Source organism: Sceloporus occidentalis, unplaced genomic scaffold (genome assembly GCF_023333645.1).
Source record: "Sceloporus occidentalis isolate IW3139 unplaced genomic scaffold, rSceOcc1.0.p SCAF_20, whole genome shotgun sequence".
Classification (NCBI taxonomy): domain Eukaryota; kingdom Metazoa; phylum Chordata; class Lepidosauria; order Squamata; family Phrynosomatidae; genus Sceloporus; species Sceloporus occidentalis.
The window spans coordinates 10,534,211-10,555,484 of NW_028317000.1; the positions used below are offsets into that span (position 1 = coordinate 10,534,211).

General features: G+C 44.2%; 1 protein-coding gene across 1 annotated transcript; it reads right to left on the bottom strand.

Annotated features, from left to right (window-relative positions):
* Positions 1–8,134: 8,134 nt before the first annotated feature.
* On the bottom strand, positions 8,135–12,410 carry LOC149301952 (homeobox protein SIX6-like). The gene is made up of 3 exons (XM_089483478.1): positions 11,840–12,410; positions 9,534–9,697; positions 8,135–8,589 (listed from the first exon to the last, which is right to left on the bottom strand). The coding sequence occupies exons 1-3, from the start codon at positions 12,233–12,235 to the stop codon at positions 8,409–8,411; spliced, it is 741 nt and encodes a 246-aa protein (XP_089339604.1). The 5' UTR covers positions 12,236–12,410; the 3' UTR covers positions 8,135–8,408.
* Positions 12,411–21,274: the final 8,864 nt, after the last annotated feature.

A 21,274-nucleotide genomic window follows, 5' to 3' on the forward strand; every position in this document is an offset into this window, starting at 1 on the left:
TCAGGGTCCTACATCCCTGAATTCTGGTCCTGCAGTTATGAGCTGAGATCCTGCATTGAGGTTGGACAGTGTATATTTCAGCATGAGAAATTATGGATTCATTGTGCTATGGAGGCCTAGTGTTGAATGACAGAAGTTGAACCAATGAACTAAGACATCAAATGGACAACTGAAGGCAGCACCAAGTGGGTATGTGCATTGTTGTGCTGTGCACATCCATGCACAATGCATATGAATGCACAAAGTACCTGCAGGCATGTTTCACATCCGTATACAAAAACAGTCCATGCACAGTGGCGCACTGCGTGTGCAACTCCACCTCTGTGCCCTTGCACCGAGTGCGGATATTCCTCACTGGGCAGAAATATGCAACCACTTCCCTGGGGAACCAAATGCATGCATAAGTCACAGGATTCTGGTCAGTGAGTGCTTCACTTTCTATGCTTGGGATAGAATCTGAATCTCTCTGTCAGTGAGATTGATTATTGGTTGTTCTTTCTCCCTATTATTTATATTGACTGGCTGGATCTTTCCCTGCCCTACTTTGAGGTGCTGGAAAATAGGCCTGAGACTTGCATGCAGAGCAGAAGCTCTGCCTCTGTACTGCAAATGTTCTTCCCTAAAAATAAGACACCAGCTTATCATGGTAAATATAAATAGGAACACAGCTGTCTTAGGCTTTAAACACACGTTGCTGTTGTTTTAACCAAGACAACGTGAATAACCTCACTCAGGCATTCTGGCTTTGTCACTCACACCGTAGAATTGCATCTTTCCAGGAACTGCATCACTCTACATCTCTGCGAGTTTGGTTGGTCACATGTTTGCGCACTCTTCCCTTGCCCCAGGACCCACAGACAAAGTGGGTCGGCATCCCTTTTTCTCTTCCTTCCTTTTCTCTCTCTTTCCCCTTTTATTCCTCGACCGCCTGGGCTGTTGATGCAAGTGCATTTGAAACTTGTTAAAAGTGGGGAGACTTTTATCCCAAATTTATTTGGGTCTATTTGCATTGTTGTTCACACACAGCTGATGAGACAAATCTTTTGTAAAAGCTTGGGAGAAAGCTTGTTATTGATTATCCTGGAATAAGCGGGTTTTATTATGGCATCCCTCCCCCCAAAAATGTAATCAAGTGCATTCAGGATTCTTGTGAACAGCAAAGATTCATCTCAAATTCCTCCTGGATTATTTTCATCACCCTTAGACTACATCAGGTCCATCTAGCTCAGTAAATGCTACACTGACTGGCAGCTGATGTCCAGCCATGGGTTATTTCCCAGTCCTGTCTAGACTTTCTGGGGGCTAGTCTTGTTCTTTCAAAAGCACATGCTCAACATCTGGAACACACCAGTGTTTTAACTTCCTAAGTCCTCTATAAATGCAAAAGTGGACTAAATGGACATAAACCCCAACTCACCCACTCTGGAGTCCCATAAACCCCAGTCAGCTTTTGCCAATGCATCAGGTTGTTGCATAGAGACATAGGCACCTGTTATATCAGCTACATTCAAAAGTAACATTTTTTTTTAAAGGCAAAGATTTAAAACTAGGCAAAACGCAGTCATAATCGGTGGTGGCAATTGGCTAAAAACATCATTGTTCTGCCCAGGACTGGCTGTGAAAACGCCAGGAAGAAAGCGCTGTGAATGGGACATGCCCCGGATCAAGCACAGTTTGATCCCCAAATTCTTCTCCTTTATTTTGATTATTATTTTATATTTATAGCAGTACACCTTATTATCTGTCTTACCTTATTTTTATATATTGCCTTATGCTCTGCACTAATGGGCTATATAATCTTTATTTTACATTACGTTTATTATTATTATTTTAATACTGCTTAATGTTATTATTATGTCTTGATCAATATTTGAAAGCAACCAGATCAGCAGGGCCTGGCCAGCAGCGGATCGCATCGCTTCCCTGGTTCTGCCGCAGCTGCTACCACAAAAGCAGCTGCAAGGAGAGACCATTCCACTCTGGCAGCAAGCAGATGGAGTTGATGGTTTGGAAGTAAGTCGTTTCTACTCGGCTGGTAGTGGCTGCAAGGGAGCCTGCTGTCCGATCCGCCACACGCCTGTATGCCTCCAAGCATCCGCATCCTTCCAGCATCACCTTGGAGACCGAGGCAGAGCAGACGCGGCATAAAAGCAGGTGCTTCTTCCTCTGCCCCAGATTTATGTGGTCCCTCCACTGTCCAGGGGATTCCCATTTATTCCCCACCCTGCAGATTTGCTGGGCCTAAAATGCAAAGTTATAGCCGTGTTAGCCTGTAGAATCAGTATGTCGCCCCTTTGAGACTAACTGAAAGAAAGAAATTGGCAGCATGAGCTTTTCTAGACTTCAGTCTACTTCCTCAAATGCCTTTGGGGAAGTAGAATGAAGAAACTGAAGGATGTAGACTGAAGCAATTGGCTGCAGGAGCTTTCCTAGACTTCAGTCTATGTCCACAGATGCATTTGGGGAAGTAGACTGAATGCATCTGAGGAAGTAGGCTGAAGACTAGGAAAGCTCATGCTGCCAATTTCTTTCAGTTAGTCTCAAAGGGGCTACAAGATCTCTCTATGTACAGGGCCTAAAATGGACACAGTGGCTTATGGACATGGTTAAGACTTCAATTCTGAGTATCACAAGGTCAGTGGATCTGCAGTTGGAGACCCAAGTGCCACATAACAGAGTGAGCTCTCATCACTAGTCCCAGCTTCTGCCAACCTAGCAGTTGGAAGGCATAGAAATGCAAATAGATAAGTAGGTACCAATTTGATGGGAAGGTAACAGTGTTTTGTCCATGGTCACGCTAGCTTCATGACCATGGGGTTGTCTTTGACAACGCTGTCTCTTTTGCTATAGTAATGGAGATGAGCACCTCACCCTACAGTTGGACATGACTAGGCAATCATGTCAAAGGAGAAATCTTTACGTTTTATTAGGGCCTAAATAACCTAAAGGCACCAGATTCTGTCTGATCTTGGAAGCTAAACAGAGTCAGTCCTGGTTGGTACTGGGATGAGAGACCACCAAAGAATGCCAGATGCTGTAAGCCATATTTCAGAGGAAGGAACTGGCTAAACCAGTTCTGAGGATTCCTTGCCTACGAAATTCATGGGGTCACCATAAGTTGACTTGAGGACACACAGACACACACATTTTTTTAATTAAAAAAAATCTTTAAAAAGATCACATTTCACTTAGTATGAGCTATGTATATGTAAATACATTTTGGCTGTGCATATGATATTGTAATTTAAAAGTACAATCTTAATGGGTCTAGTTTTTTATGTCACAACTAATACCATTAGATTCAGTGATCCAGGGGAATTACGACTTATGAGTAATATTAATACAAAAAAGCTCCTCTAAGGATTCTGTATGGTGTGGAATAGGAGGAGGTCAATTGGGGGGGGGGGGTGATACCATAGAGATTATCAGATGAGGGTACCTGATCCTTGTCCTGTCCTTGTCCCGTCCTACCAGCGCAATTGCGGGAAGGACTTTCACATGCCATCATGCTTATCTGGACATTGTCCTGTCCGGAAAGTGTAATTGATTGCAATTGCGCAAAGAGCTTTCAGATGACGTATTGTATTGTACATATTGTATGTACAGCGCTGTGTAAATTTACAGTGCTTTATAAATAAAGGTTAATAATAATAATAATAATAATAATAATAATAATAATAATGACGTCGAGCTTATCCTCTCATTGTCCCGTCATTGAAGTGGAATTGTCCTGACATTTTATATTAACGGGAGCTCGGGTTAATACAATTCCACTTCAAGACAGGATGATTGTGACATCTCTGAAACGCTTTCATGCAATCGGGACAAAAAAGGGAGAAGGACAGGAGAGCAATCCACTTCGCTCCCGACCTCGTCCTGTCCCCGGTCTGATAATCTCCCATGAGTTACTGCACCAGGTGACACCAACCCTTGTGACTCCATTGCTAAGGCATACTGAAAGATGATCACGGTGTTGGAAGAGAACACAAGAGCTATTTAGTCCAACCCCATTCTGCCATGCAGGAAACCTCAATCAAAGCATCCCCATTGATCAAAGCATCCCCTCCATCCAGCCTCAAGGAAGGAGACTCCACCACTTTCCAAGGGAGTGTGTTCCACTGTCAAACAACTCTTACCGTTAGGAGGTTCTTCCTAATATTGTGGTGAAATCTCTGTTCCTGTAGTTTGCATCCATTGTTCCTTGTCCTATTCTCTGGAGCAGCAGAAAACAAGCTTGCTCCATCTTCAGCATGACACCTTTTCAAAGCTGCAGAAGTCAAAGCCGCAAATGTGGAGGGTTGACTGCAGACTGAATTGCTATTCTCCCTGCTAAGAGGAGTGGGCTGAGGAAAGAGGGAATCATCGAACTTTCCATTGCCTTCGCAGGGTCGTAGCCAAGGGAGGGGGGTTCTTGGGGTCCGGACCCCCCTCTTCCATTAGAAAAATGAATGCTGTGTGCTGCTGCGCTGCCGCACCAAAGCCCCATTATAATGGTGGCACTTAGTATGGACCCCCCCCCCCCTTCCTAAAATCCTAGCTACGTCCCTGGCCTTTGCAACATCACACATGTCTCCTGGGCTGGTGTGGAGCAGAACTACTATATTTATTTTTCACTTGAACCCAAGGCCTGCCTACCAGAGATGCAAAAGTTGCATCTCAAGCAGGTGCCCAACATTCAGAACAAAAGTGCCTCTGAGCACAAGCTTGGTCCAAGGATTTTGTTTTCAGTACCAAAACAAGCTAGCACACTAATCTTTTTGCTCACAAATCTACAAGCTTTCTTAATACAAAATCATCATTTATTGATACGGTGCTACAGTTTAGTAGCAGTGCCGGTAACAGATCAAAGCATCTTTCTTTACAGAGCACCATAAATACATACACAGTGGTTTTATACATTTTATAAATGGACAAAAATCAAAAGATAAAGTCCTTGGCCCCCAAGGAGCTTACAATTTAAATATAGTGAGAGGAAAGGAATAAAAAAAAGGGGGAAAGGCCCGGGATGAATATGAACAACTCACATATAACTATGTATGTGTTATTTTGCTACTAAAGAGGCTAAACTCAAGACTTTGTGGCCATAGTGATTTCACTCTACTCCAGGAGAGGATAACTTATTTCTTGGGGGTTCTAGTCTGGCCTTCTGCTTTACCAAAAGGCCATGTTCCTTTCCCATTACGCCATCATTTGTTGCTTTCTCAGCTTTTGTACAAGGACTTTCCCCATTTTAAAAAGTTGAAATGCCTTTCTTCAGGCTTAGCTACTGGCAGTAAGAGCTTAGAGCTGATGTTTCTGGGCCTATAACTTTGCCTTTGGCTCCATCTCCTACTGGAAAGTGGACCATTGGAATATATTTGAAATTGAATTCCCCTCTAAGAGTGAAAGAGGTTCCCCAGCCTTCAAACTACCAGACCTTTTGCACATATCTGGCCAAAGAAAACTTACACTCTTCTCTGAAGATGCCAGCCACAGATGCTGGTAAATGTCAGGAATAAACTCTTCTAGAACATGGCCACAGAGCCCAAAAAACCCACAAAAAACTATGTACGCTCTTCTGTCTGGAGGGAAATAAGTGGTTGCAGGAAATCAAATGGCGACTGGTGCTCATGTTTTAGCTAGATGTGGCTTTATTTGTCTTTCTTTTTATCTCGTAAGCCAACTTATGATCCCATGTCTTGGCGGGGAAAGAAGGCTATAAATAAAAAGATAGACCGACAGATTGATTGTATGTAATAAGCTGACTTAAAGAAGTTCAAAACAAGATCACGGAGCATTTTAGGTACATAATCTCTTGCACAATATTTAAGAGAAGTGACTGGATCATAATAGTAATAATCAATCCTGACCCTCACCACAGGTTCCATGTTTTATTCCTGATATTTCATACCCTCTCAAACACACCTTATACACTGCTAAAACACTGCAATGTCCCGAATCTAATTTCTCTGCCTTCCATCCTCCATACGACATGCTTGGATTTTCACATTCTTGTCTAACCGTATGTCCCTGACCGTCTAAAATATTCCACCTGGGACACTTTGTGGCACAAGGAGAGCCTTTCCATCTAACTGGCATATCAGACTGATGGGACGTGATGTGAGTTTTAATTCAAACTGCTGAGAGATATGCAATAGTACATATACCATGAAAAAGATATATCAGCTGGGGGAAAAACACACCTTGATTTGCACAAAAATGCATATGCTCATTGATACAGATCGTTCCACTATGTCACATGTGAGTAGGAAAGACCGTAACCAGGTTCTTGTCCATTCTACTATCAAGCTGATGATAACTGAGTTCTCCTTTCTTAGGTTTCTTTCAAAACACCTGGATTTGATAGCGCTTTAAATAGAGGACACCTTCAGACACAAAGCTGTCCTCTATCAAAGCACATCCCAGTGTGAAGTTAAGAACTGAAAGACACGGCAAGTCATTTTTTGCAAGCTATATTTGATGTAGCAGAAAGACAGAGACCTAAGAGAAGAGTGCATCAGTATCTTAGGCTCTCACTCATCGGAGTTTATCACACTGGGGCTAATTTTGCCATTAAAGAGAGATTAAAGCGCATTTAAAGCTTCCCGCGAATGAAGCAGAAATGGTGTGTAATTGCACAAATGATTATCACATGCAACTGCGCAAATAAAGCAATATCACAAATGCTTTTTTGCTGGAATCCTGAAAGTAAAAAGATGTGTGTTAAGGCTTCCTTGGACCACTTTAATGGTTTTGTGCAACGTCGTGTGAAATCATTTCATAGAAGCATAGAATCGTAGAGTTAGAAGAGACCGCAAGGGCCATCCAGTCCAACCCCATTCTGCCATGCAGGAAATCACAATCGAAGCATCCCCAACAGATGGCCATCCAGCCTCTGCTTAAAGACCTCCAAAGAAGGAGACTCCATCACACTCCGAGGAAGGAGTGTGTTCTACTGCCGAACAGCCCTTACTGTCAGGAAGTTCCTCCTACTGTTGAGGGGGAATCTCTTTTCCTGTAGCTTGCATCCATTGTTCTAGGTCCTATTTGAAAACAAGCTTGCTCCATCCTCAATATACAGTAACATCCCTTCAGATATTTAAACAGGGCTATCATATCACCTCTTAACCTTCTCTTCTCCAGGCTAAACATCCCCTGCACCTTAAGTTGTTCCTCATAGGGCATGCTTTCCAGACCCTTCACCATTTTAGTTGCCCTCCTTTGGACACGCTCCAGCTTCTCAACGTCATTTTTGAACTGTGGTGCCCAGAACTGGACACACTATTCCAGATGGGGCCTGACCAAAGCAGAATACAGTGGCACTATTACATCTCTTGATATATATACTTTTATCGCATTGATCTTTTTAACTGCCGCATTGTTTTGCACAATTATGCAATTTTATTGGGATAGTCACAGGATAAACTCCCAATCTCCTTTGTGTGATAAACTCCATGGAACTGAAAGATACCTCAAGGGCTGTCTGATCCATGCCACAGCCAGTGCAGGAACTAAAGCGTCCCTACAAGTCAACCTCCAATGAAGCATAGCTCACCACCATCGTCAGGAAAGTCTTCCTAAAGTTTAGTTAGAATCTCCTTTCTTGCCATTTGAATCCATAGGTTGAGGATCTACCCTTTGGAGAAGCAAAAAACAAGTGTGATCCATTTTCCATTTGACAGAGCCAGTGTGGTGTCATGGTTTGGGTGCTGGACTATGACTCTGGAGATCAGGGTTCACATCCCCGCTCCAGCATAAAAACCCACCAGTGAACTTCAGCAAGTCACACCCTCTCAGCCTTAGAGGATGACAATGGTAAACCCTCTCTGAAGAAACTTGCAAAGAAAACCCTATGATAGTGAGGGTCGCCATAAGTCAAAAATGACCTGGAGGCATGCACATAACAATAGCAACATCAAAGTATCTCCAGGTCTTTCTTCTCCAGGCTAAATGTATCCAGCATCCTCAATCTTTTCTCATAGTATTTGAGGAGTACTATTATTCCCATTGATTTGGACACTATAGTGCTGCTGACATAGCTTACAAATGCATTGTTGTTGTTGCTTGACTGCTGCATCACACCATTGAGTCACTGAGGCCTACAAAGAAACTTGGGAGATGCAGGCAACTCTGTCCTTCCAATAGCCCACCCTACAGCATCTTATCCCTTGAGGCAGCTGCTTCATGCTGCCTAAAGGTAGGGTTGGCCCTGACTAGAATGCACGGAAGCCAGGAAAAAACCCTCCTCCCTTCCTAGCATTTCTGCCACAAACCCAATCCGCACCTGTCATTCTTTAAAACTGGTTTTCATTCCACTTTTTAAAATGTCAGTAAGGATCCTTAGGCATCTCTTCTATACCCATTCTTCAGTCTCCACACTTTCACATCCCATCCAGCCATGTTTTGTTCAACAAAAGTCATTCCGTGGCTCAGTCTTCCCAACTCTTCACTGCTCCTTGGCTGTCCTCATTTTTGCCGGTGGGTGATGTGGGATCCTTTTGCTCACTGGGTGCACTGCTGTCCCCCAACAGACAAGGAGTGATGTTCAGGCTCTCAGTTCCAGAAGAATGGAGAGGCTCTTTAGGATGGACAGACAACTCCTTTTGCAGCCTAGCAAGGAATAGAAGGATCAGACCAGGGAAGAGCTGGGGGGAAATGATGTGATATAGCACTCTGTCTGTCTCCCCTCCCCACTGTTTGAAAGCAGTCTAGTGAGATCTCTTGTACTTATTGAATATAGCAAATTTATCCCACCTCTCTTTCTGCAAATGTCGCTAAGTCATACTGTACAACTTGCATTTTAATATACACTGGCTTTACACTTCCAAGGGAAATGTGACATCAATCCATTGCTTACAGTAAAAACAAGTAAAAGAATATTTTGGGTTTAAAAGACTAACAAATTTACTGGACATACATTTATGTCTATCAGAGTCATCTATTAGATGAGTAGTTCTCAACCTTCCTAATGCGACGACCCTTTAATACAGTTCTTCATGTTGTGGTGACCCCCAACCATAACATTATTTTCATTGCTACTTCATAACTGTAATTTTGCTATGGTTTTCCGGTGGTCTTGGGCGATCCCTGTGAAGGGGTCGTTCGACCCCCAAAGGGGTCATGACCACAGGTTGAGAACCACTGTACTAGAGTCTTTCCCAAGTTGGTGTTCTCTAGATATATTAGAATACTATCGCCATTGTTTTGTTCTGGGGGTTGGTATTTCTTGGAATGAATGCATCCCGCAGACTAGATGGCAGCCCACATATGTTTGTGTCAAACTAGATGTGTTGGTCTTTTTCATGGCACGAGGCTATTGGTTTTACATGAGTCCTGACACAACACACACAGAACAGAATATAGAAAAATTACTATTTTGGACTATACTTTTTCTAATCCTTTACGGTAGCTAGGAGATTCTTGGAGTTGTAGTCAAAAAATAAACTTTTCCCAGCAAGGTTATCAAGCCCCCAATGGTGCTCACTATGTTCATCTCTGAGGCCCTGTGCTTTTGCAGTAGGCCTTCCTTGCAACAGTACAAAGGTTTCTCTCACCTGTGCTTGGCTGAAGCGGCCCGGTCTCTCTGTCGACGGTTCTTGAACCAGTTCCCTACTTGGGTGGGAGTGAGCCCAGTAGCTTGGGCTAGGTGTCTCTTGCGTGAAGGGTTGGGATATGGATCCTGGAGGTACCATTCCCTTAGCAGGTTCCGGGTCCTTTCCTGTGTGGAAGAAATAATCTGTGTTAGTACACTGAGCAGATGGCACTGGACCATGGGGAGCCTGAAATACATACTGAAAGCCTATCAACCCTAGTTTTTGACCATGGAAGGAGCTGTCTTGAATGTGGAACAAGAAAGAGGAACTCAAGAGATACAGTCGGACCTTGGTATCCATGGGGGATCCGTTCTGTCCCCCCAGTTCCAAAAAAACACAGGACCTCAAGTCCCAGTGTCCCTACTAATGGTATGACATGCCCATACCCACTAGTGTGGCCTTGTGTATGTGCTGCCAGTGGGGGCAACAGGGCTTGCCATCCACAGATAGTAAGGCTCCACTGTATGTCGCTTCAATTTCAGTTGTAATTTGTGCTAGGAAATAGTTAAAAAGGCGGTATTAGGAAGGGAGGGTGTTCTATGAAGGGGGAACTGTCATGAGTTTCTGGTGAATATAGGCCAAAAAAGTCACACCAAACCAAAATTAAACTTTGCAGAGTTGGGGAGTCTTTCAGGGATTGACAAAAGGGTTTGGAGAGGTCTCAAAAGTGGGACCTATTAGGTCCATGTTCCCATCTGTTCTGCTATTTTTTTGTCAAAAGCAGGGGGGGGGGCAAAATTACCAGCACATTTTAGCTTAAAATGCTTACTACCAGTCATCATGCTTTAGGATGTACAATTCAACATTTTAGAATGCTTTATGGCATTCTTTCAGTGCTGCGACATGCAGACACAGTGCTAGAGGAGTACTGTGATGCTGCACACCATGTATTGTGGCGCGCAGCATCATGCTGCCCTGGGGGCGGAGCTGGGGTGTGCGTCATATGGACGCTACACCCCAACTCTGCCCCCAAACTGGCCTTTCCCACTGGTGTGCACAGCCCCTTAGTTCATCCTGGGAGCACCTTAAAAAAACACTGACCCCCTTCTACTCTCTCCACCATGGTGCCACTTCTAACCTTTGTGAATGCCTCAGCAGGAAAATGGTGGCATTGGCAGTTCCTTGTCACTTGGCAGTTGGACCACCAAGAGGAATTAGGTTTGGAAGGATTTGAATATGACAGTTGTGTATGTTTGTCAGTTTTTCGGGGTTAAAATCAGACAAAGTTATCAAATTAAAAGTTAAAGGCTATGATCAAAGTTGCCATTTAATTTGCTTTGCCTTTTCATCCTTTTTGACACCTATGTGTTTTCTTAGCTCCGCCTGTGTCTGGTCACATCCCCCACACACAGCACAACAACAATATATCGTAGTTTCCTCCACATCCAGCCAGTGGTGTCCCTGTGCAGGGTGTCACCTGTTGCGGGGAGGTGGGGCTTCTGGGGATGGGGCTTCTGGGCATTCCCCCCACCTCACTGACACAGTGCATAGAATTGTGCCACGGCAGCGAGGTCAGGAGTCCACTCGGCCTTCACAGCAGCCCTCCGGCCTTCCGGACTTGGAAGGCCAGGGGGATTGGGTGACTACCTTTAGGGACCAGAAGGCCAGGGGGGACCATTGTGAGGGTTGAGCACCCCCCCAACCTTGCTGCTGTGGTGAAATTCTATGCGCTGCGGCAGTGAGGTGGGGGGGAGGGCCCTTTTGGCCCTGCCCCCCAGAAGTCCTGGCCTTCCAAGTCCTGCAGAACTATGGCCACACGGGACCTAGAAGTCAGCCCCCACCCCTGGCCTTTCAAGTTCCATGGTCATGAGGGACCTGGAAGGCAGCTGCCTACCCCATCCCCCTGGCCTTCCGAGTCCCACATGGCCAAGCCTGCATGGGATCCTGGGATGTACTACCCCACCATCTGACACCCCCTTCTGGAGGTGACACCCAGTGTGACCCACCCTACTGCACACCCTAGTGACACCACTGCATCCCACCAGCCTTTAGGGTGAGCACAAATAGCTACGCCTGCTTTTTCTAACTTAGAATTTTCTAAGTTCTTTGGTGTTGTTATCCTTTGCTTCATCTTTTACATTCTTTGTTACATGCCCCTAAGTTTTACCCTCGACATATCAATGGGTCATATCAAAATCCGTAATTTTGTCCTCAAACCTGCCCTCGACGTATGCGTGAGATCAACTTATAATTAAATATATATGATAATTATAGTATAATAAAGTTCTAAGTTAGAACATTAAAACAAAATTGCGGGTTTGGCTCACCTTGAAGCCGTTTGCTTTCTGTTCACTGTCTTTTGTAGACTCCTTCACCAAACCAGGGAGTTTCTTCTGAGCAGGCAACTGGTCTGGCAGAAACCCAGAAAACTTCTCTCCTGGGCACAGTGCCCCAAAAGGTTCCAGATGGTATGGGGAGGAGGCCTGGTTACTATAAGGTGCCAGCCAAGTGGCTGAGGGCAGGGGGCTTCCCAGCAACTCCAAATCATGGCATGTGGTGTGAGCACAGTTCAGGCCTTCGGCGTGCCGGAAGGCAAGAGATGGTGGCAGAGACCACAAGAAACGGGCCAGGCGTTCAAATTCTCCACTCTCCTGCAGGGCCTCACAGACCCGGGCCACCTGGCTTGGGGAAAAAAGGGAGACGCTTGGAAGGGGTAAGGTCATTGTAGGGCAGGCAAAGCGACACAGTAGGGAATGTTCTAGATGTAGGCCTATGGGATGAGGAAGAACAAGACGGCAAAGCCACTAACTGTAGAGGAAGTCTATGGGGCAGAAGGGCTGCACAGCATTGGGACGTTTTGAGTAGATGGGTGAGGAAGGGAGAATAATGTTGTGGAGAAGGGCAGGGATACAAAATAATAGATATTCAGTCAGCGATTTCATTCATTTTCCATTAGTGATGTCCACTTTTTGATGATGTATTTTTTATTAGTGATGCCCACTTTTTGATGATGATGATAATAAGGATGATGATGATAACGACAATGTTTATTTATAATGCTCTTTCCACCAAAAGGCGGAACATCAAACATATACAATAAAAATGGACAATAAAACACCAGACTATGATAGCAATAGCATTTTCATTTCTATACATTTTAATACTTCTTACCAGTGAACTCATTTTACCAACCTACAAAAGGACAGGTGAGTCAACCTGGAGTCCTCGAGTCAAACTCAGAATGTTGTGGCTGCAGTACCGTTGCGCCACCACGGCTCCTATAACAGGCTATACTACTAAATTAATGTGCTAATAAACAAATCCCTTATCAGTCAATACCCATCCTGATATGCTTACACTCATTTTTCCCCAATGAGATCAAAATAGCATGCCTGGCTATTTTCTTCACTTTATCCTTCCAGCAACTCTGTGGGAACTGCAGACCTCCGGTGCCACAACAAACAACCGTTTCTAGAATTCCATAGAGCCATGGCAATTAAAGTAGTGTCAAACTGGATTATTTCTGCAGTGCAGATGCAGCCTGAGAGAACAAGAAAGGGACTGGCCCATAGACACCTGATAGGTATTGTAGCTCAATGGCAACTCAAACCTAAGAAGACCTTTCACACTACATAAACATAGCACTATGATTTCATTTTATGATTCTGCCTATGGAATCCTGGGATTTACAGTCTGGTGGCATACTTCGAATTCTCAGCCAGAGAGTCCTAGTGCAGACTCCAGAATATCATAAGATGGAGTCATAGAATCGTAGAGTTGGAAGAGACCCCAAGAAGGGCCATTCAGTCCAACCCTCTTCTGTCATGCAGGAACTCTCAAACAAAGAATCCCCAACATATGGCCATCCATCCTCTGTTTAAAGACCTCCAAGGAAGAAGCCATGTTGATATAAGTGAAATCATAGCACTCCTTTGATGTTGTGTGAAAGGGCCCCTGATCTCCCAAATCCCTGTCCAACATTAAACCATCTGGGTACTTAGAAGCATATTCATAACAGGGGATGAATAGATGCTACGTGTTCTCCCCATCCCCCCCCCCCCCCAGAAGATTCCACTTCCACCCCTTTGAACACTTTCTACAAGTTTAAAAAGGATTATCATATTTGGGGACAATAGCCTGAGAAAGTCTGTTAATATTTCATTTGAACCAAAGTGATGTGCTTCAGCCAACAGATATTATTTTACAATAAAATCATTATCATCATCATCATCATCTACATAAGGTTATATTTTAATTATACTAGTATATAATATACTATTTATAATACAATGGTCCCTCCACATTCACTGGGGTTAGGGGATGAAGGGCCCCAATGAATGTGGAAAAACTGCAAATAACAAAGCACTATTATTTTTACTTAAGAGGACACCTCTCTAGGAATCTCCAGGTCCTCCAGTGCAACTTTGTGGTCAGCATGTGCCAGAGGTTGACGAGAGAATCGTGCTGGAGGACCTACAAATGCCTAGAGAAGTGTTTTCACTAGGGACCTCTAGGTTCTCCAGCACATCTCTATGGTCAACCTCTGGCAGAGTTGCGCTGGAGGACGAAGAGATTCCTAAAGAGAACATATTAATCAAAACCACAAATAATCGAATCCGCAAAAGTCAAAGCTGCAAATGTGGAGGGCTAACTGTAGCCCCACGTCTCCTTGCCCCCTCTTCGCAAATGTTCAGGGAAGTGACTGGAAACCCTTTTCTGGGCCGACTTTAGCAGGATTCTATCCATGCTAGGAAATACATATACTAGATGGAAAAGTGCAACATGGCAGTCATCTGTGCACCTTTTACAGTCAAACCAGGTTGTGCTGCATCTGTGGTTGTGTGTTTGGGATGGGAGGAACAATGAAAAATCGGTAGGGGATTTTGCAGGGGCCGCTGGGGATTCCCATATGAAGGAGGCCCTGAACCCTCTCAGAGGAGTTTGAACCTCAACTTGAAAGGAGCCATCTGGAAATGCTGAGCCTGTTGAAGAGTCAGCACCACGGACAGCTCCCTTCTGCCAACCATGAGGGCTTGGGGTGTCTTTTTAAAAGCAGTAGACTCAGGCAAGTCACATACTCTCAGCCTCAGAAGAAGGCAATGGCAAGCCTCCTCTGAACAAATCTTGCCAACAAAAACCCATGATAGGGTTGCCATAAGTTGGAAATGACTTGAAAACACCCAACAACGACAAACGTTCATGTTCTAGTGGGTCAGGACTCAAAGGACTACTTTAGGGCCTGCCTGCCTGCCTTCAAACAGGGTGAATGCTTAGCCTCCTCTTCAGTAAAAGGTGGAAAGTCCTATTGGGCCTGTGTAGCGAGCCAGATTTTTGGCCAATGTTTTGTCAATGCCCTAAGCTGAAACGATGTCAGGTGAGTTGTGCTGGAGGGCTTAGAGATTCCTAGAGAGAACATATTAATTAAAACTGCAAATAGAGTAGCAGCCCAAGAGGACTGCCAGGAAAGCAAGCATTGAAAGATATGGTCATTTAGTCTGTAAAATCAGGATGTAGAGAGATCTTGGAGCACTTCTGAGCCTAGCCAAAAGCTCATGCTGCCAACTTCTTTTTTGCATTCCATCTCAAAGGTGCTACAAGATCTCTCGACATTCAGGCAAGCATCTAGGGACACTTCAGTTACTTCTTTTTTTTATTTGGAGTTGCCATAAGTCAAAAATGACTTGGAGGCACACAGCAACAAATGTACGGAAAGCGATGGAGTTACCGGGATTTGAATAATTTCACCCCACCATTCACCGGAGATGGTAAAAGGCCACCCAACATATTCATTTGACAGAATACATGGAAATATTACTCGAACCTTATATCGGAAACCCAGGAGAAGGCCTTCTGTGTGGCTGCTCTCAGATTTGGCAACTCACCCCTGGGTACTTTAGAAAGGCTCCTTCTCTGCTATCTTCTTGGCAGCAGGTGAAAATCCTTCTATCCCACCAAGTCATTGTAAATTGATTATTAACAAGAAAAGGGCTTCTAATGATGTTGTATTGTTTTACCTGTTAGAGTCCGGAGACACTGAATGGTTTCCAACTGGCAAAGGGGTCAGGCAAGACCCCGTTCACTCTGTCTCTTCAACTTATATGGAGAACATTTTATAAGAAAAGCAGGCATGGAGATAGAAACAGGAGGGGTGAAAATAGGAGGAAGGAATATCAACAATCGTAAGATATGCAGATGACACCATACGATTAGCAGAAAACATGAAAGATCTAGAGCAACAACCGAGGAAGTCAAAGAAGAAAGTGCAAAGGCAGGCTTACTGTTGAACATAAAGAAAGCAAAAACAATCACCACGGAGGATCTTCACAAGTCCAACCTAGACAATGAGGGCCTAGAAATAGTAAAAGAGTCCCTATACCTTGGTTCAAACATTAATCATTAATTGCAGTGAAGAAATCAAAAGACTAAAAATGAGGAGGGCAGCTATGAAAGAACTTGGAAAGCTAAAGAGCAAAGATATACAACTAAGCATTGAAGTTAGAATCGTACAAGCAATTGCATTCCCTGTTTGCATGCATGGATGCGAGTTATGAAAATGGACAAATAGAGAATAAATTCATTTGAGATGTGGTGCTGGAGAAGAGTGCTGAGGATCCCGTGGATCATGGCCAAAGAGACAAACTGATGGGTCCTAGAACAGATCAAGCCTGGAATTTCCCTGGAGATAAAGATGACTGAACTGAGGCTGTCTTACTTTGGGCACGTCATGAGAAGACATGACTTATTCAGGAAGACAATAATGTTAGGAAAGGTGTGGGGAAGTAGAAAGAGAGGGAGACTGCCTGCTAGATGGATGGATTCAGTTAAGGTGGTCATGGGTATGTATTTGCAGGAATTTAGGAGAATAGCGGAGGACAGAGAGTCTTGGAGATGTCTCATTCACAGGGTTGCCATGAGTCGAGGGTGTTTAACGACAAACTGTTTTAAACCTTTGTTTGAAAGCAGTACTTTAATTTTTTTTTTAATTCTGATGTTAATTTAATGCTGTTTTAATCTCATTTTTGTATGCTTTTTTTAAAAAAAAACAACAATATGTGTTCTTGTAATTTTTGTAAGACAGCTTTTGCAAGTCTGGTAAAAAAGCAGGGTATAAAATACCTTTCGGTAGTGGCTGTTGGACAGTAAAAAGACTTCCTTGGAGTGTAGTGGAGTCTCCTTCCTTGGTCTTTAAGCAGAGGTTGGATGGCCGTCTGTCAGGGATGCTTTGAGTGAGATTTCCTGCATGGCAGAATGGGATTGGACTGGATGGCCCTTGGGGTCTCTTCTAACTCTAGGATTCTATGATTCTATGATTGCATGTTCCTGTGAGCCAAGAGACTATGCTGTTAGTAGCAGTGCTGCTTGCTGCTGAGGACCCAGACTAAGGCTGTAGAAATAATCCAGTTTGACACCACTTAATTGCCACAGCTCAATGAAATGGAAACATGTGGCACTAGGGCTCTCTGACAGAGAATGCTAGATGTCTGCAAAACTATATTAAAAGATCATTGACGATGATGATGATGATGATGATGATGATGATGATGATGGGGCACACTTGCTCCCCAACCTGTGACTTCAGATTATATTTGGCTATTACTTAGAAGCTATGATAGTTCTGGTTCTTCTGAAGCCTAAATTCAAATAATAATCATCATAACTAGAGTAGAACTAGTGTAAATGAATTTTATGTTAAGTATTGCTTTACCAAATCTCTGTAGCTTCAGTGGGCTGCTACACTAGTTCGGATTAATAATGGGGTTTAGTTAAAATTAGACACAATATACAACCCTAAAATGCCTGCCCGCCTTCTTCCCGTCCTTAATGCTTTTCAGTTTCAAGAACATGACTTGGCGTGAACTGCCCGCTTCCAAAGCCTCTTTGCCCACCCACACCTCGAGGGTATTAGCAAGGGGTGGCACTGATCTCTCCATGCCCTCCAAGGCATGCTGCTGATATCCACAGACGAAGTTGCTGTTTAAAGGCACAGGTGCAGGCCAGCAGCTTTCCTTCTGGGCATTTGGCAACCTGGCCCCCGGTTAAAATCAGAACCAGAACTTCCTCAATCTGACGATCATGCCAGTCACAGATGCTGGCAAAACATCAGGAATAAACACTTCTAGAACGTAGCCACATAGCCCGAAAAACCCACAAAAAGCTATGGATGCCGGCCGTGAAAGCCTTCAGCTTCACCTCCATAAACTAATTAATGATCATCCCAACAGTTCTCCTAGTCTAATTCTATATATTTATCTGGTAGAATTCAAAGATATAGTTGTGTTAGTCTGTAAAATCAGTATGTAGAGTGATCTTGGATCACCTTTGAGGCTAACTATATGCATCCAAGGAAGCAGACTTTGGTCTAGGAAAGCTCATGTTGCCAACTTCTTTATATCAGTTAGTCTCAAAGATGCTACAAAATTGATCTATCTATCTATCTGTAAAGGTTTTAAAGCTTTGCTTACCTCTCTGCCCTTAGGATGTCTTACACAACCAAGGCACAACTGAGAACATCAGCACCTGGGAAGGTCTGGAGTTGTGGATGCATCCTCAAAAGCATCGCCAGTTCTCTGCCTAGGAAGAACCACCAGCTCCTTGAGCAACTGCAAAGGCCTTTTTCTGCCTGTCTTGAATCTGGATCGGTTTCTTCTGAAGTGCTAGGCTGCAGAAGGCTTGAGGCTTTGGCGCTCTGGTTTCTGCGAGCTAATCGTCCTCCGGCCAGAAGGCTTTAAACAGCTCAAGGAGGCTGATGCCTCGTGAACTGGCTCCAGGCATTGACATCTTAGGTGTCAAAGGAGTTTAGATTGGACTTAGCTGGTTGGGAACTACTGAGGCTCCTGTAGGAATGCAGATCTGCCGAGAAAAGGACCAGCCAGATGGGTGGGTGGGATTTGGAGACCTTGGCTACCCCTCCCTGTGAATTTGGGATTTGCTTTCTACTATGGTCAGCCCTCACTTTTAGCCCATCAGTGTAGCCAGATCTCAGCTTAATCCAAATCAAAGGTGGTCAGAGTGTGGCCCCGCAGACCCCTCCAGACTCTGCAGACTGCCATTTCTTTATTAACTCCAACACAATGGTAAATTCCTTCTCTTCATAGGCTCCAGGAGTGAGGATTCGCCTTCCAAATATATGGCAGGATTCTCCTAGAATCAGAAAATTGGAAGAGACCCCAAGGGCCATCCAGCCCAGCCCCATTCTGCCATGCAGGAACTCACAAGCAAAGCATCCCCAACAGATGGTCATCCAGCCTCTATTTAAAAAATCTCCAAAGGAGGAGACTCCACCACCTTTCAAGGGAGTGTGGCCCACTTTCGGACAGCTCTTACTCTCAAGAAGCTCTTCCTAATGTTGAAGCAGAATCTCTTTTCCTGTAGTTCAAATCCATTGCTCCAGGTCCTATTCTCTGGAGCAGCAAAAAACAAGTATTCCAGGTGAGTCCTGACCAAAGCAAAATAGAGTGGCACTATTACTAGTCTTGATCTAGACACTATACTTTTATTGATGCAGCCTAAAATCACATTGGTCTTGTTAGCTGCCGTGTCGCACTGTTGACTCATGTTCAACTTATGGTCTACCTGGACTCCCAGATCCCTTTCACACGTAGCTTCATTCAGCCAGGTGTCCGCCATCCTATATCTGTGCATTTCATTTTTCTGCCCTAAGTGCAGTACCTTACATTTCTCCCTGTTGAAGTTCATTTTGTTAGCTTTGGCCCAGCTTTCCAGTCTATTAAGATCATTTTGAATTTTGATCCTGTTCTCTGGAGTGTTAGCTATTCCTCCTAATTTGGTGTCATCTGTGAATGTGATAAGCATGCCCTTTGAGCTAATAATTCCCCCAACATAACAAGGAGATACTGACACTATTGGTGGGGATCCCAAGACCTCCTCACCTTATAGGGTAACAATATTAAGAAAACAAAAATAAAGTTAATAGTCACTCCAACAAATGCTGCGCTCAGTGAAGGACAGGAGAGACCCTCTCACAGCTGCAGGAGTTTAGCGCATAAGATGCAGCTGCAGACAAGTCTACATAGGGACCACCAAACACAGCGTCCAAACATGAATCAAGGAACATGACAGACACTGCAGACGGGGTCAGCCAAAAAAATCAGCAGTAGCAGAACACGTTATAAACCATCCTGGGCATAAAATGCTGTTTGAAAATACTGAAATTCTGGACCATGCTAACAACTCAGAATGCACAGGGATGCCATTGAAATCCACGATTTTTCAGGTTCCTTTTTGTGCTTGCAAAGGGGCACCATAGCTGCTCCCATGCAGCTTGATGACGTCACTTTGGCGCAGCACCAATTGGGCATTGCACGGCACCAAAGGGGCATCATCATGGTGTGCACTATCTGAATGAGTGCACACCAAGATGGCGCCCAGGCAGCGCAACGAGAGCTCAGCTCTCACCCCACCCACAAGACAGCATTTTTGGCCCATCTGTACCAGGCCTATGTTTGGCTACCAGTTCTGAAAAACATGGCCACAGTGCCTGAAAAAACCACCAAAAAATTATTACAGTCACTGTTTACCACTATGCCACTAACTCCCCACATTAATCAGCATTTGTACACTGTGTTAAGTATGTGTATATGTATGTCATCTTTCCCTTTGCTTCAGACAGCAAAATGTTGAACCATCCTGGGGTGGCACAGAGGCAAAAGGGGCAACAGAGGGGAAAGGGAGTGATTTAAGCAGCTGAGAGGCTGGTGGCTGCAAAGCAGATTGGAGGCATCCAGGGTGAGTGCCAAGCGGCAGCTGTGTTAAATAGCCTTTTCCAGGATCAAATCAGGAAGAAGCTTCCACCAAAGGAGGAATTGATGAGCCTTAAGGGATTAGGTTGACAACAGCCATACTGATCAGCCACTTAGCATTTCTGCACTGGTTTAAATAACACCCATGTGGACCTGAGTCTTTGCTAAGCTGCTGTAAAGAGCCACAGTGGTTCGGCATCATGACCATTCGAGAAAGGGGTCTTTAGGGGGGATAGAGGATTTTGGACACCAGACCCACACCACAACCCGTCTCACATGGAGTCACACAGAACTGCACTTGCATATTGCTCCTGGCTTGTTTACTGGCTTTGATTGAGAGTTCCTGCATGGCAGAATGGGGTTGGACTGGATGGCGCTTGAGGTCTCTTCCAGCTCTAGGATTCTATGATTCTATCACCTTCACTAACACTTCTGTGACTCCATTTCCCCCCCTCTCTATTTCCCGGCTTCCATCAGTAAAGGAGTTCCATCTTCTATGCTTTTGATGCATTCTTCTTTTCAATGTGATGTACTTCCCTGACTTTGCAGCACATTTTGGGGAAATTACTTGTTTGGACTGCAGCTTCCAGAATCCTGGCTGGAGAATTTTGAGAATTGCAGTCCAAAAAAGGGACTTTTCTAAGAAAAGCTAAAATGGCAACCATTCTTCCAGCACATAACAAAGAATGTATCATTCTGTGGATTGGTTCTGTCCATTGATCTTAGTTGCTGGTCAAAATCAACACTGAAACAACTGGCAAACTGGATTCATTTGTTCCGTGTTCAGCAAAATTCGTGCCACCATGCACTAAATTATGTGGGACAGATTTAATGCATCCTTCTGTATAAGACTGATTTTGTGCTCTACTTTGTGTCACAATGAAATGACTGAAAAGATAAGTTACATACCCTCCAACTGTCCTGATTTGGAAGGATCAGTACTAGTTTTTTGAGTTATGCTCTCAAATAACCCTGTCCAACGTTGTTGTTTTTTAAAAGAAT

Coding starts and splice junctions, on each gene's coding strand:
- LOC149301952 (XM_089483478.1), bottom strand. CDS start 12,235: ATGACCTTACCCCTTCCAAGCGTCTCCCTTTTTTCCCCAAGCCAGGTG. Junction 9,698..11,839: donor AGAAAGCAAACGGCTTCAAG/GTGAGCCAAACC, acceptor TCTTCCACACAG/GAAAGGACCCGGAACCTGCT. Junction 8,590..9,533: donor GCCGCTTCAGCCAAGCACAG/GTGAGAGAAACC, acceptor ATTCCTTGCTAG/GCTGCAAAAGGAGTTGTCTG.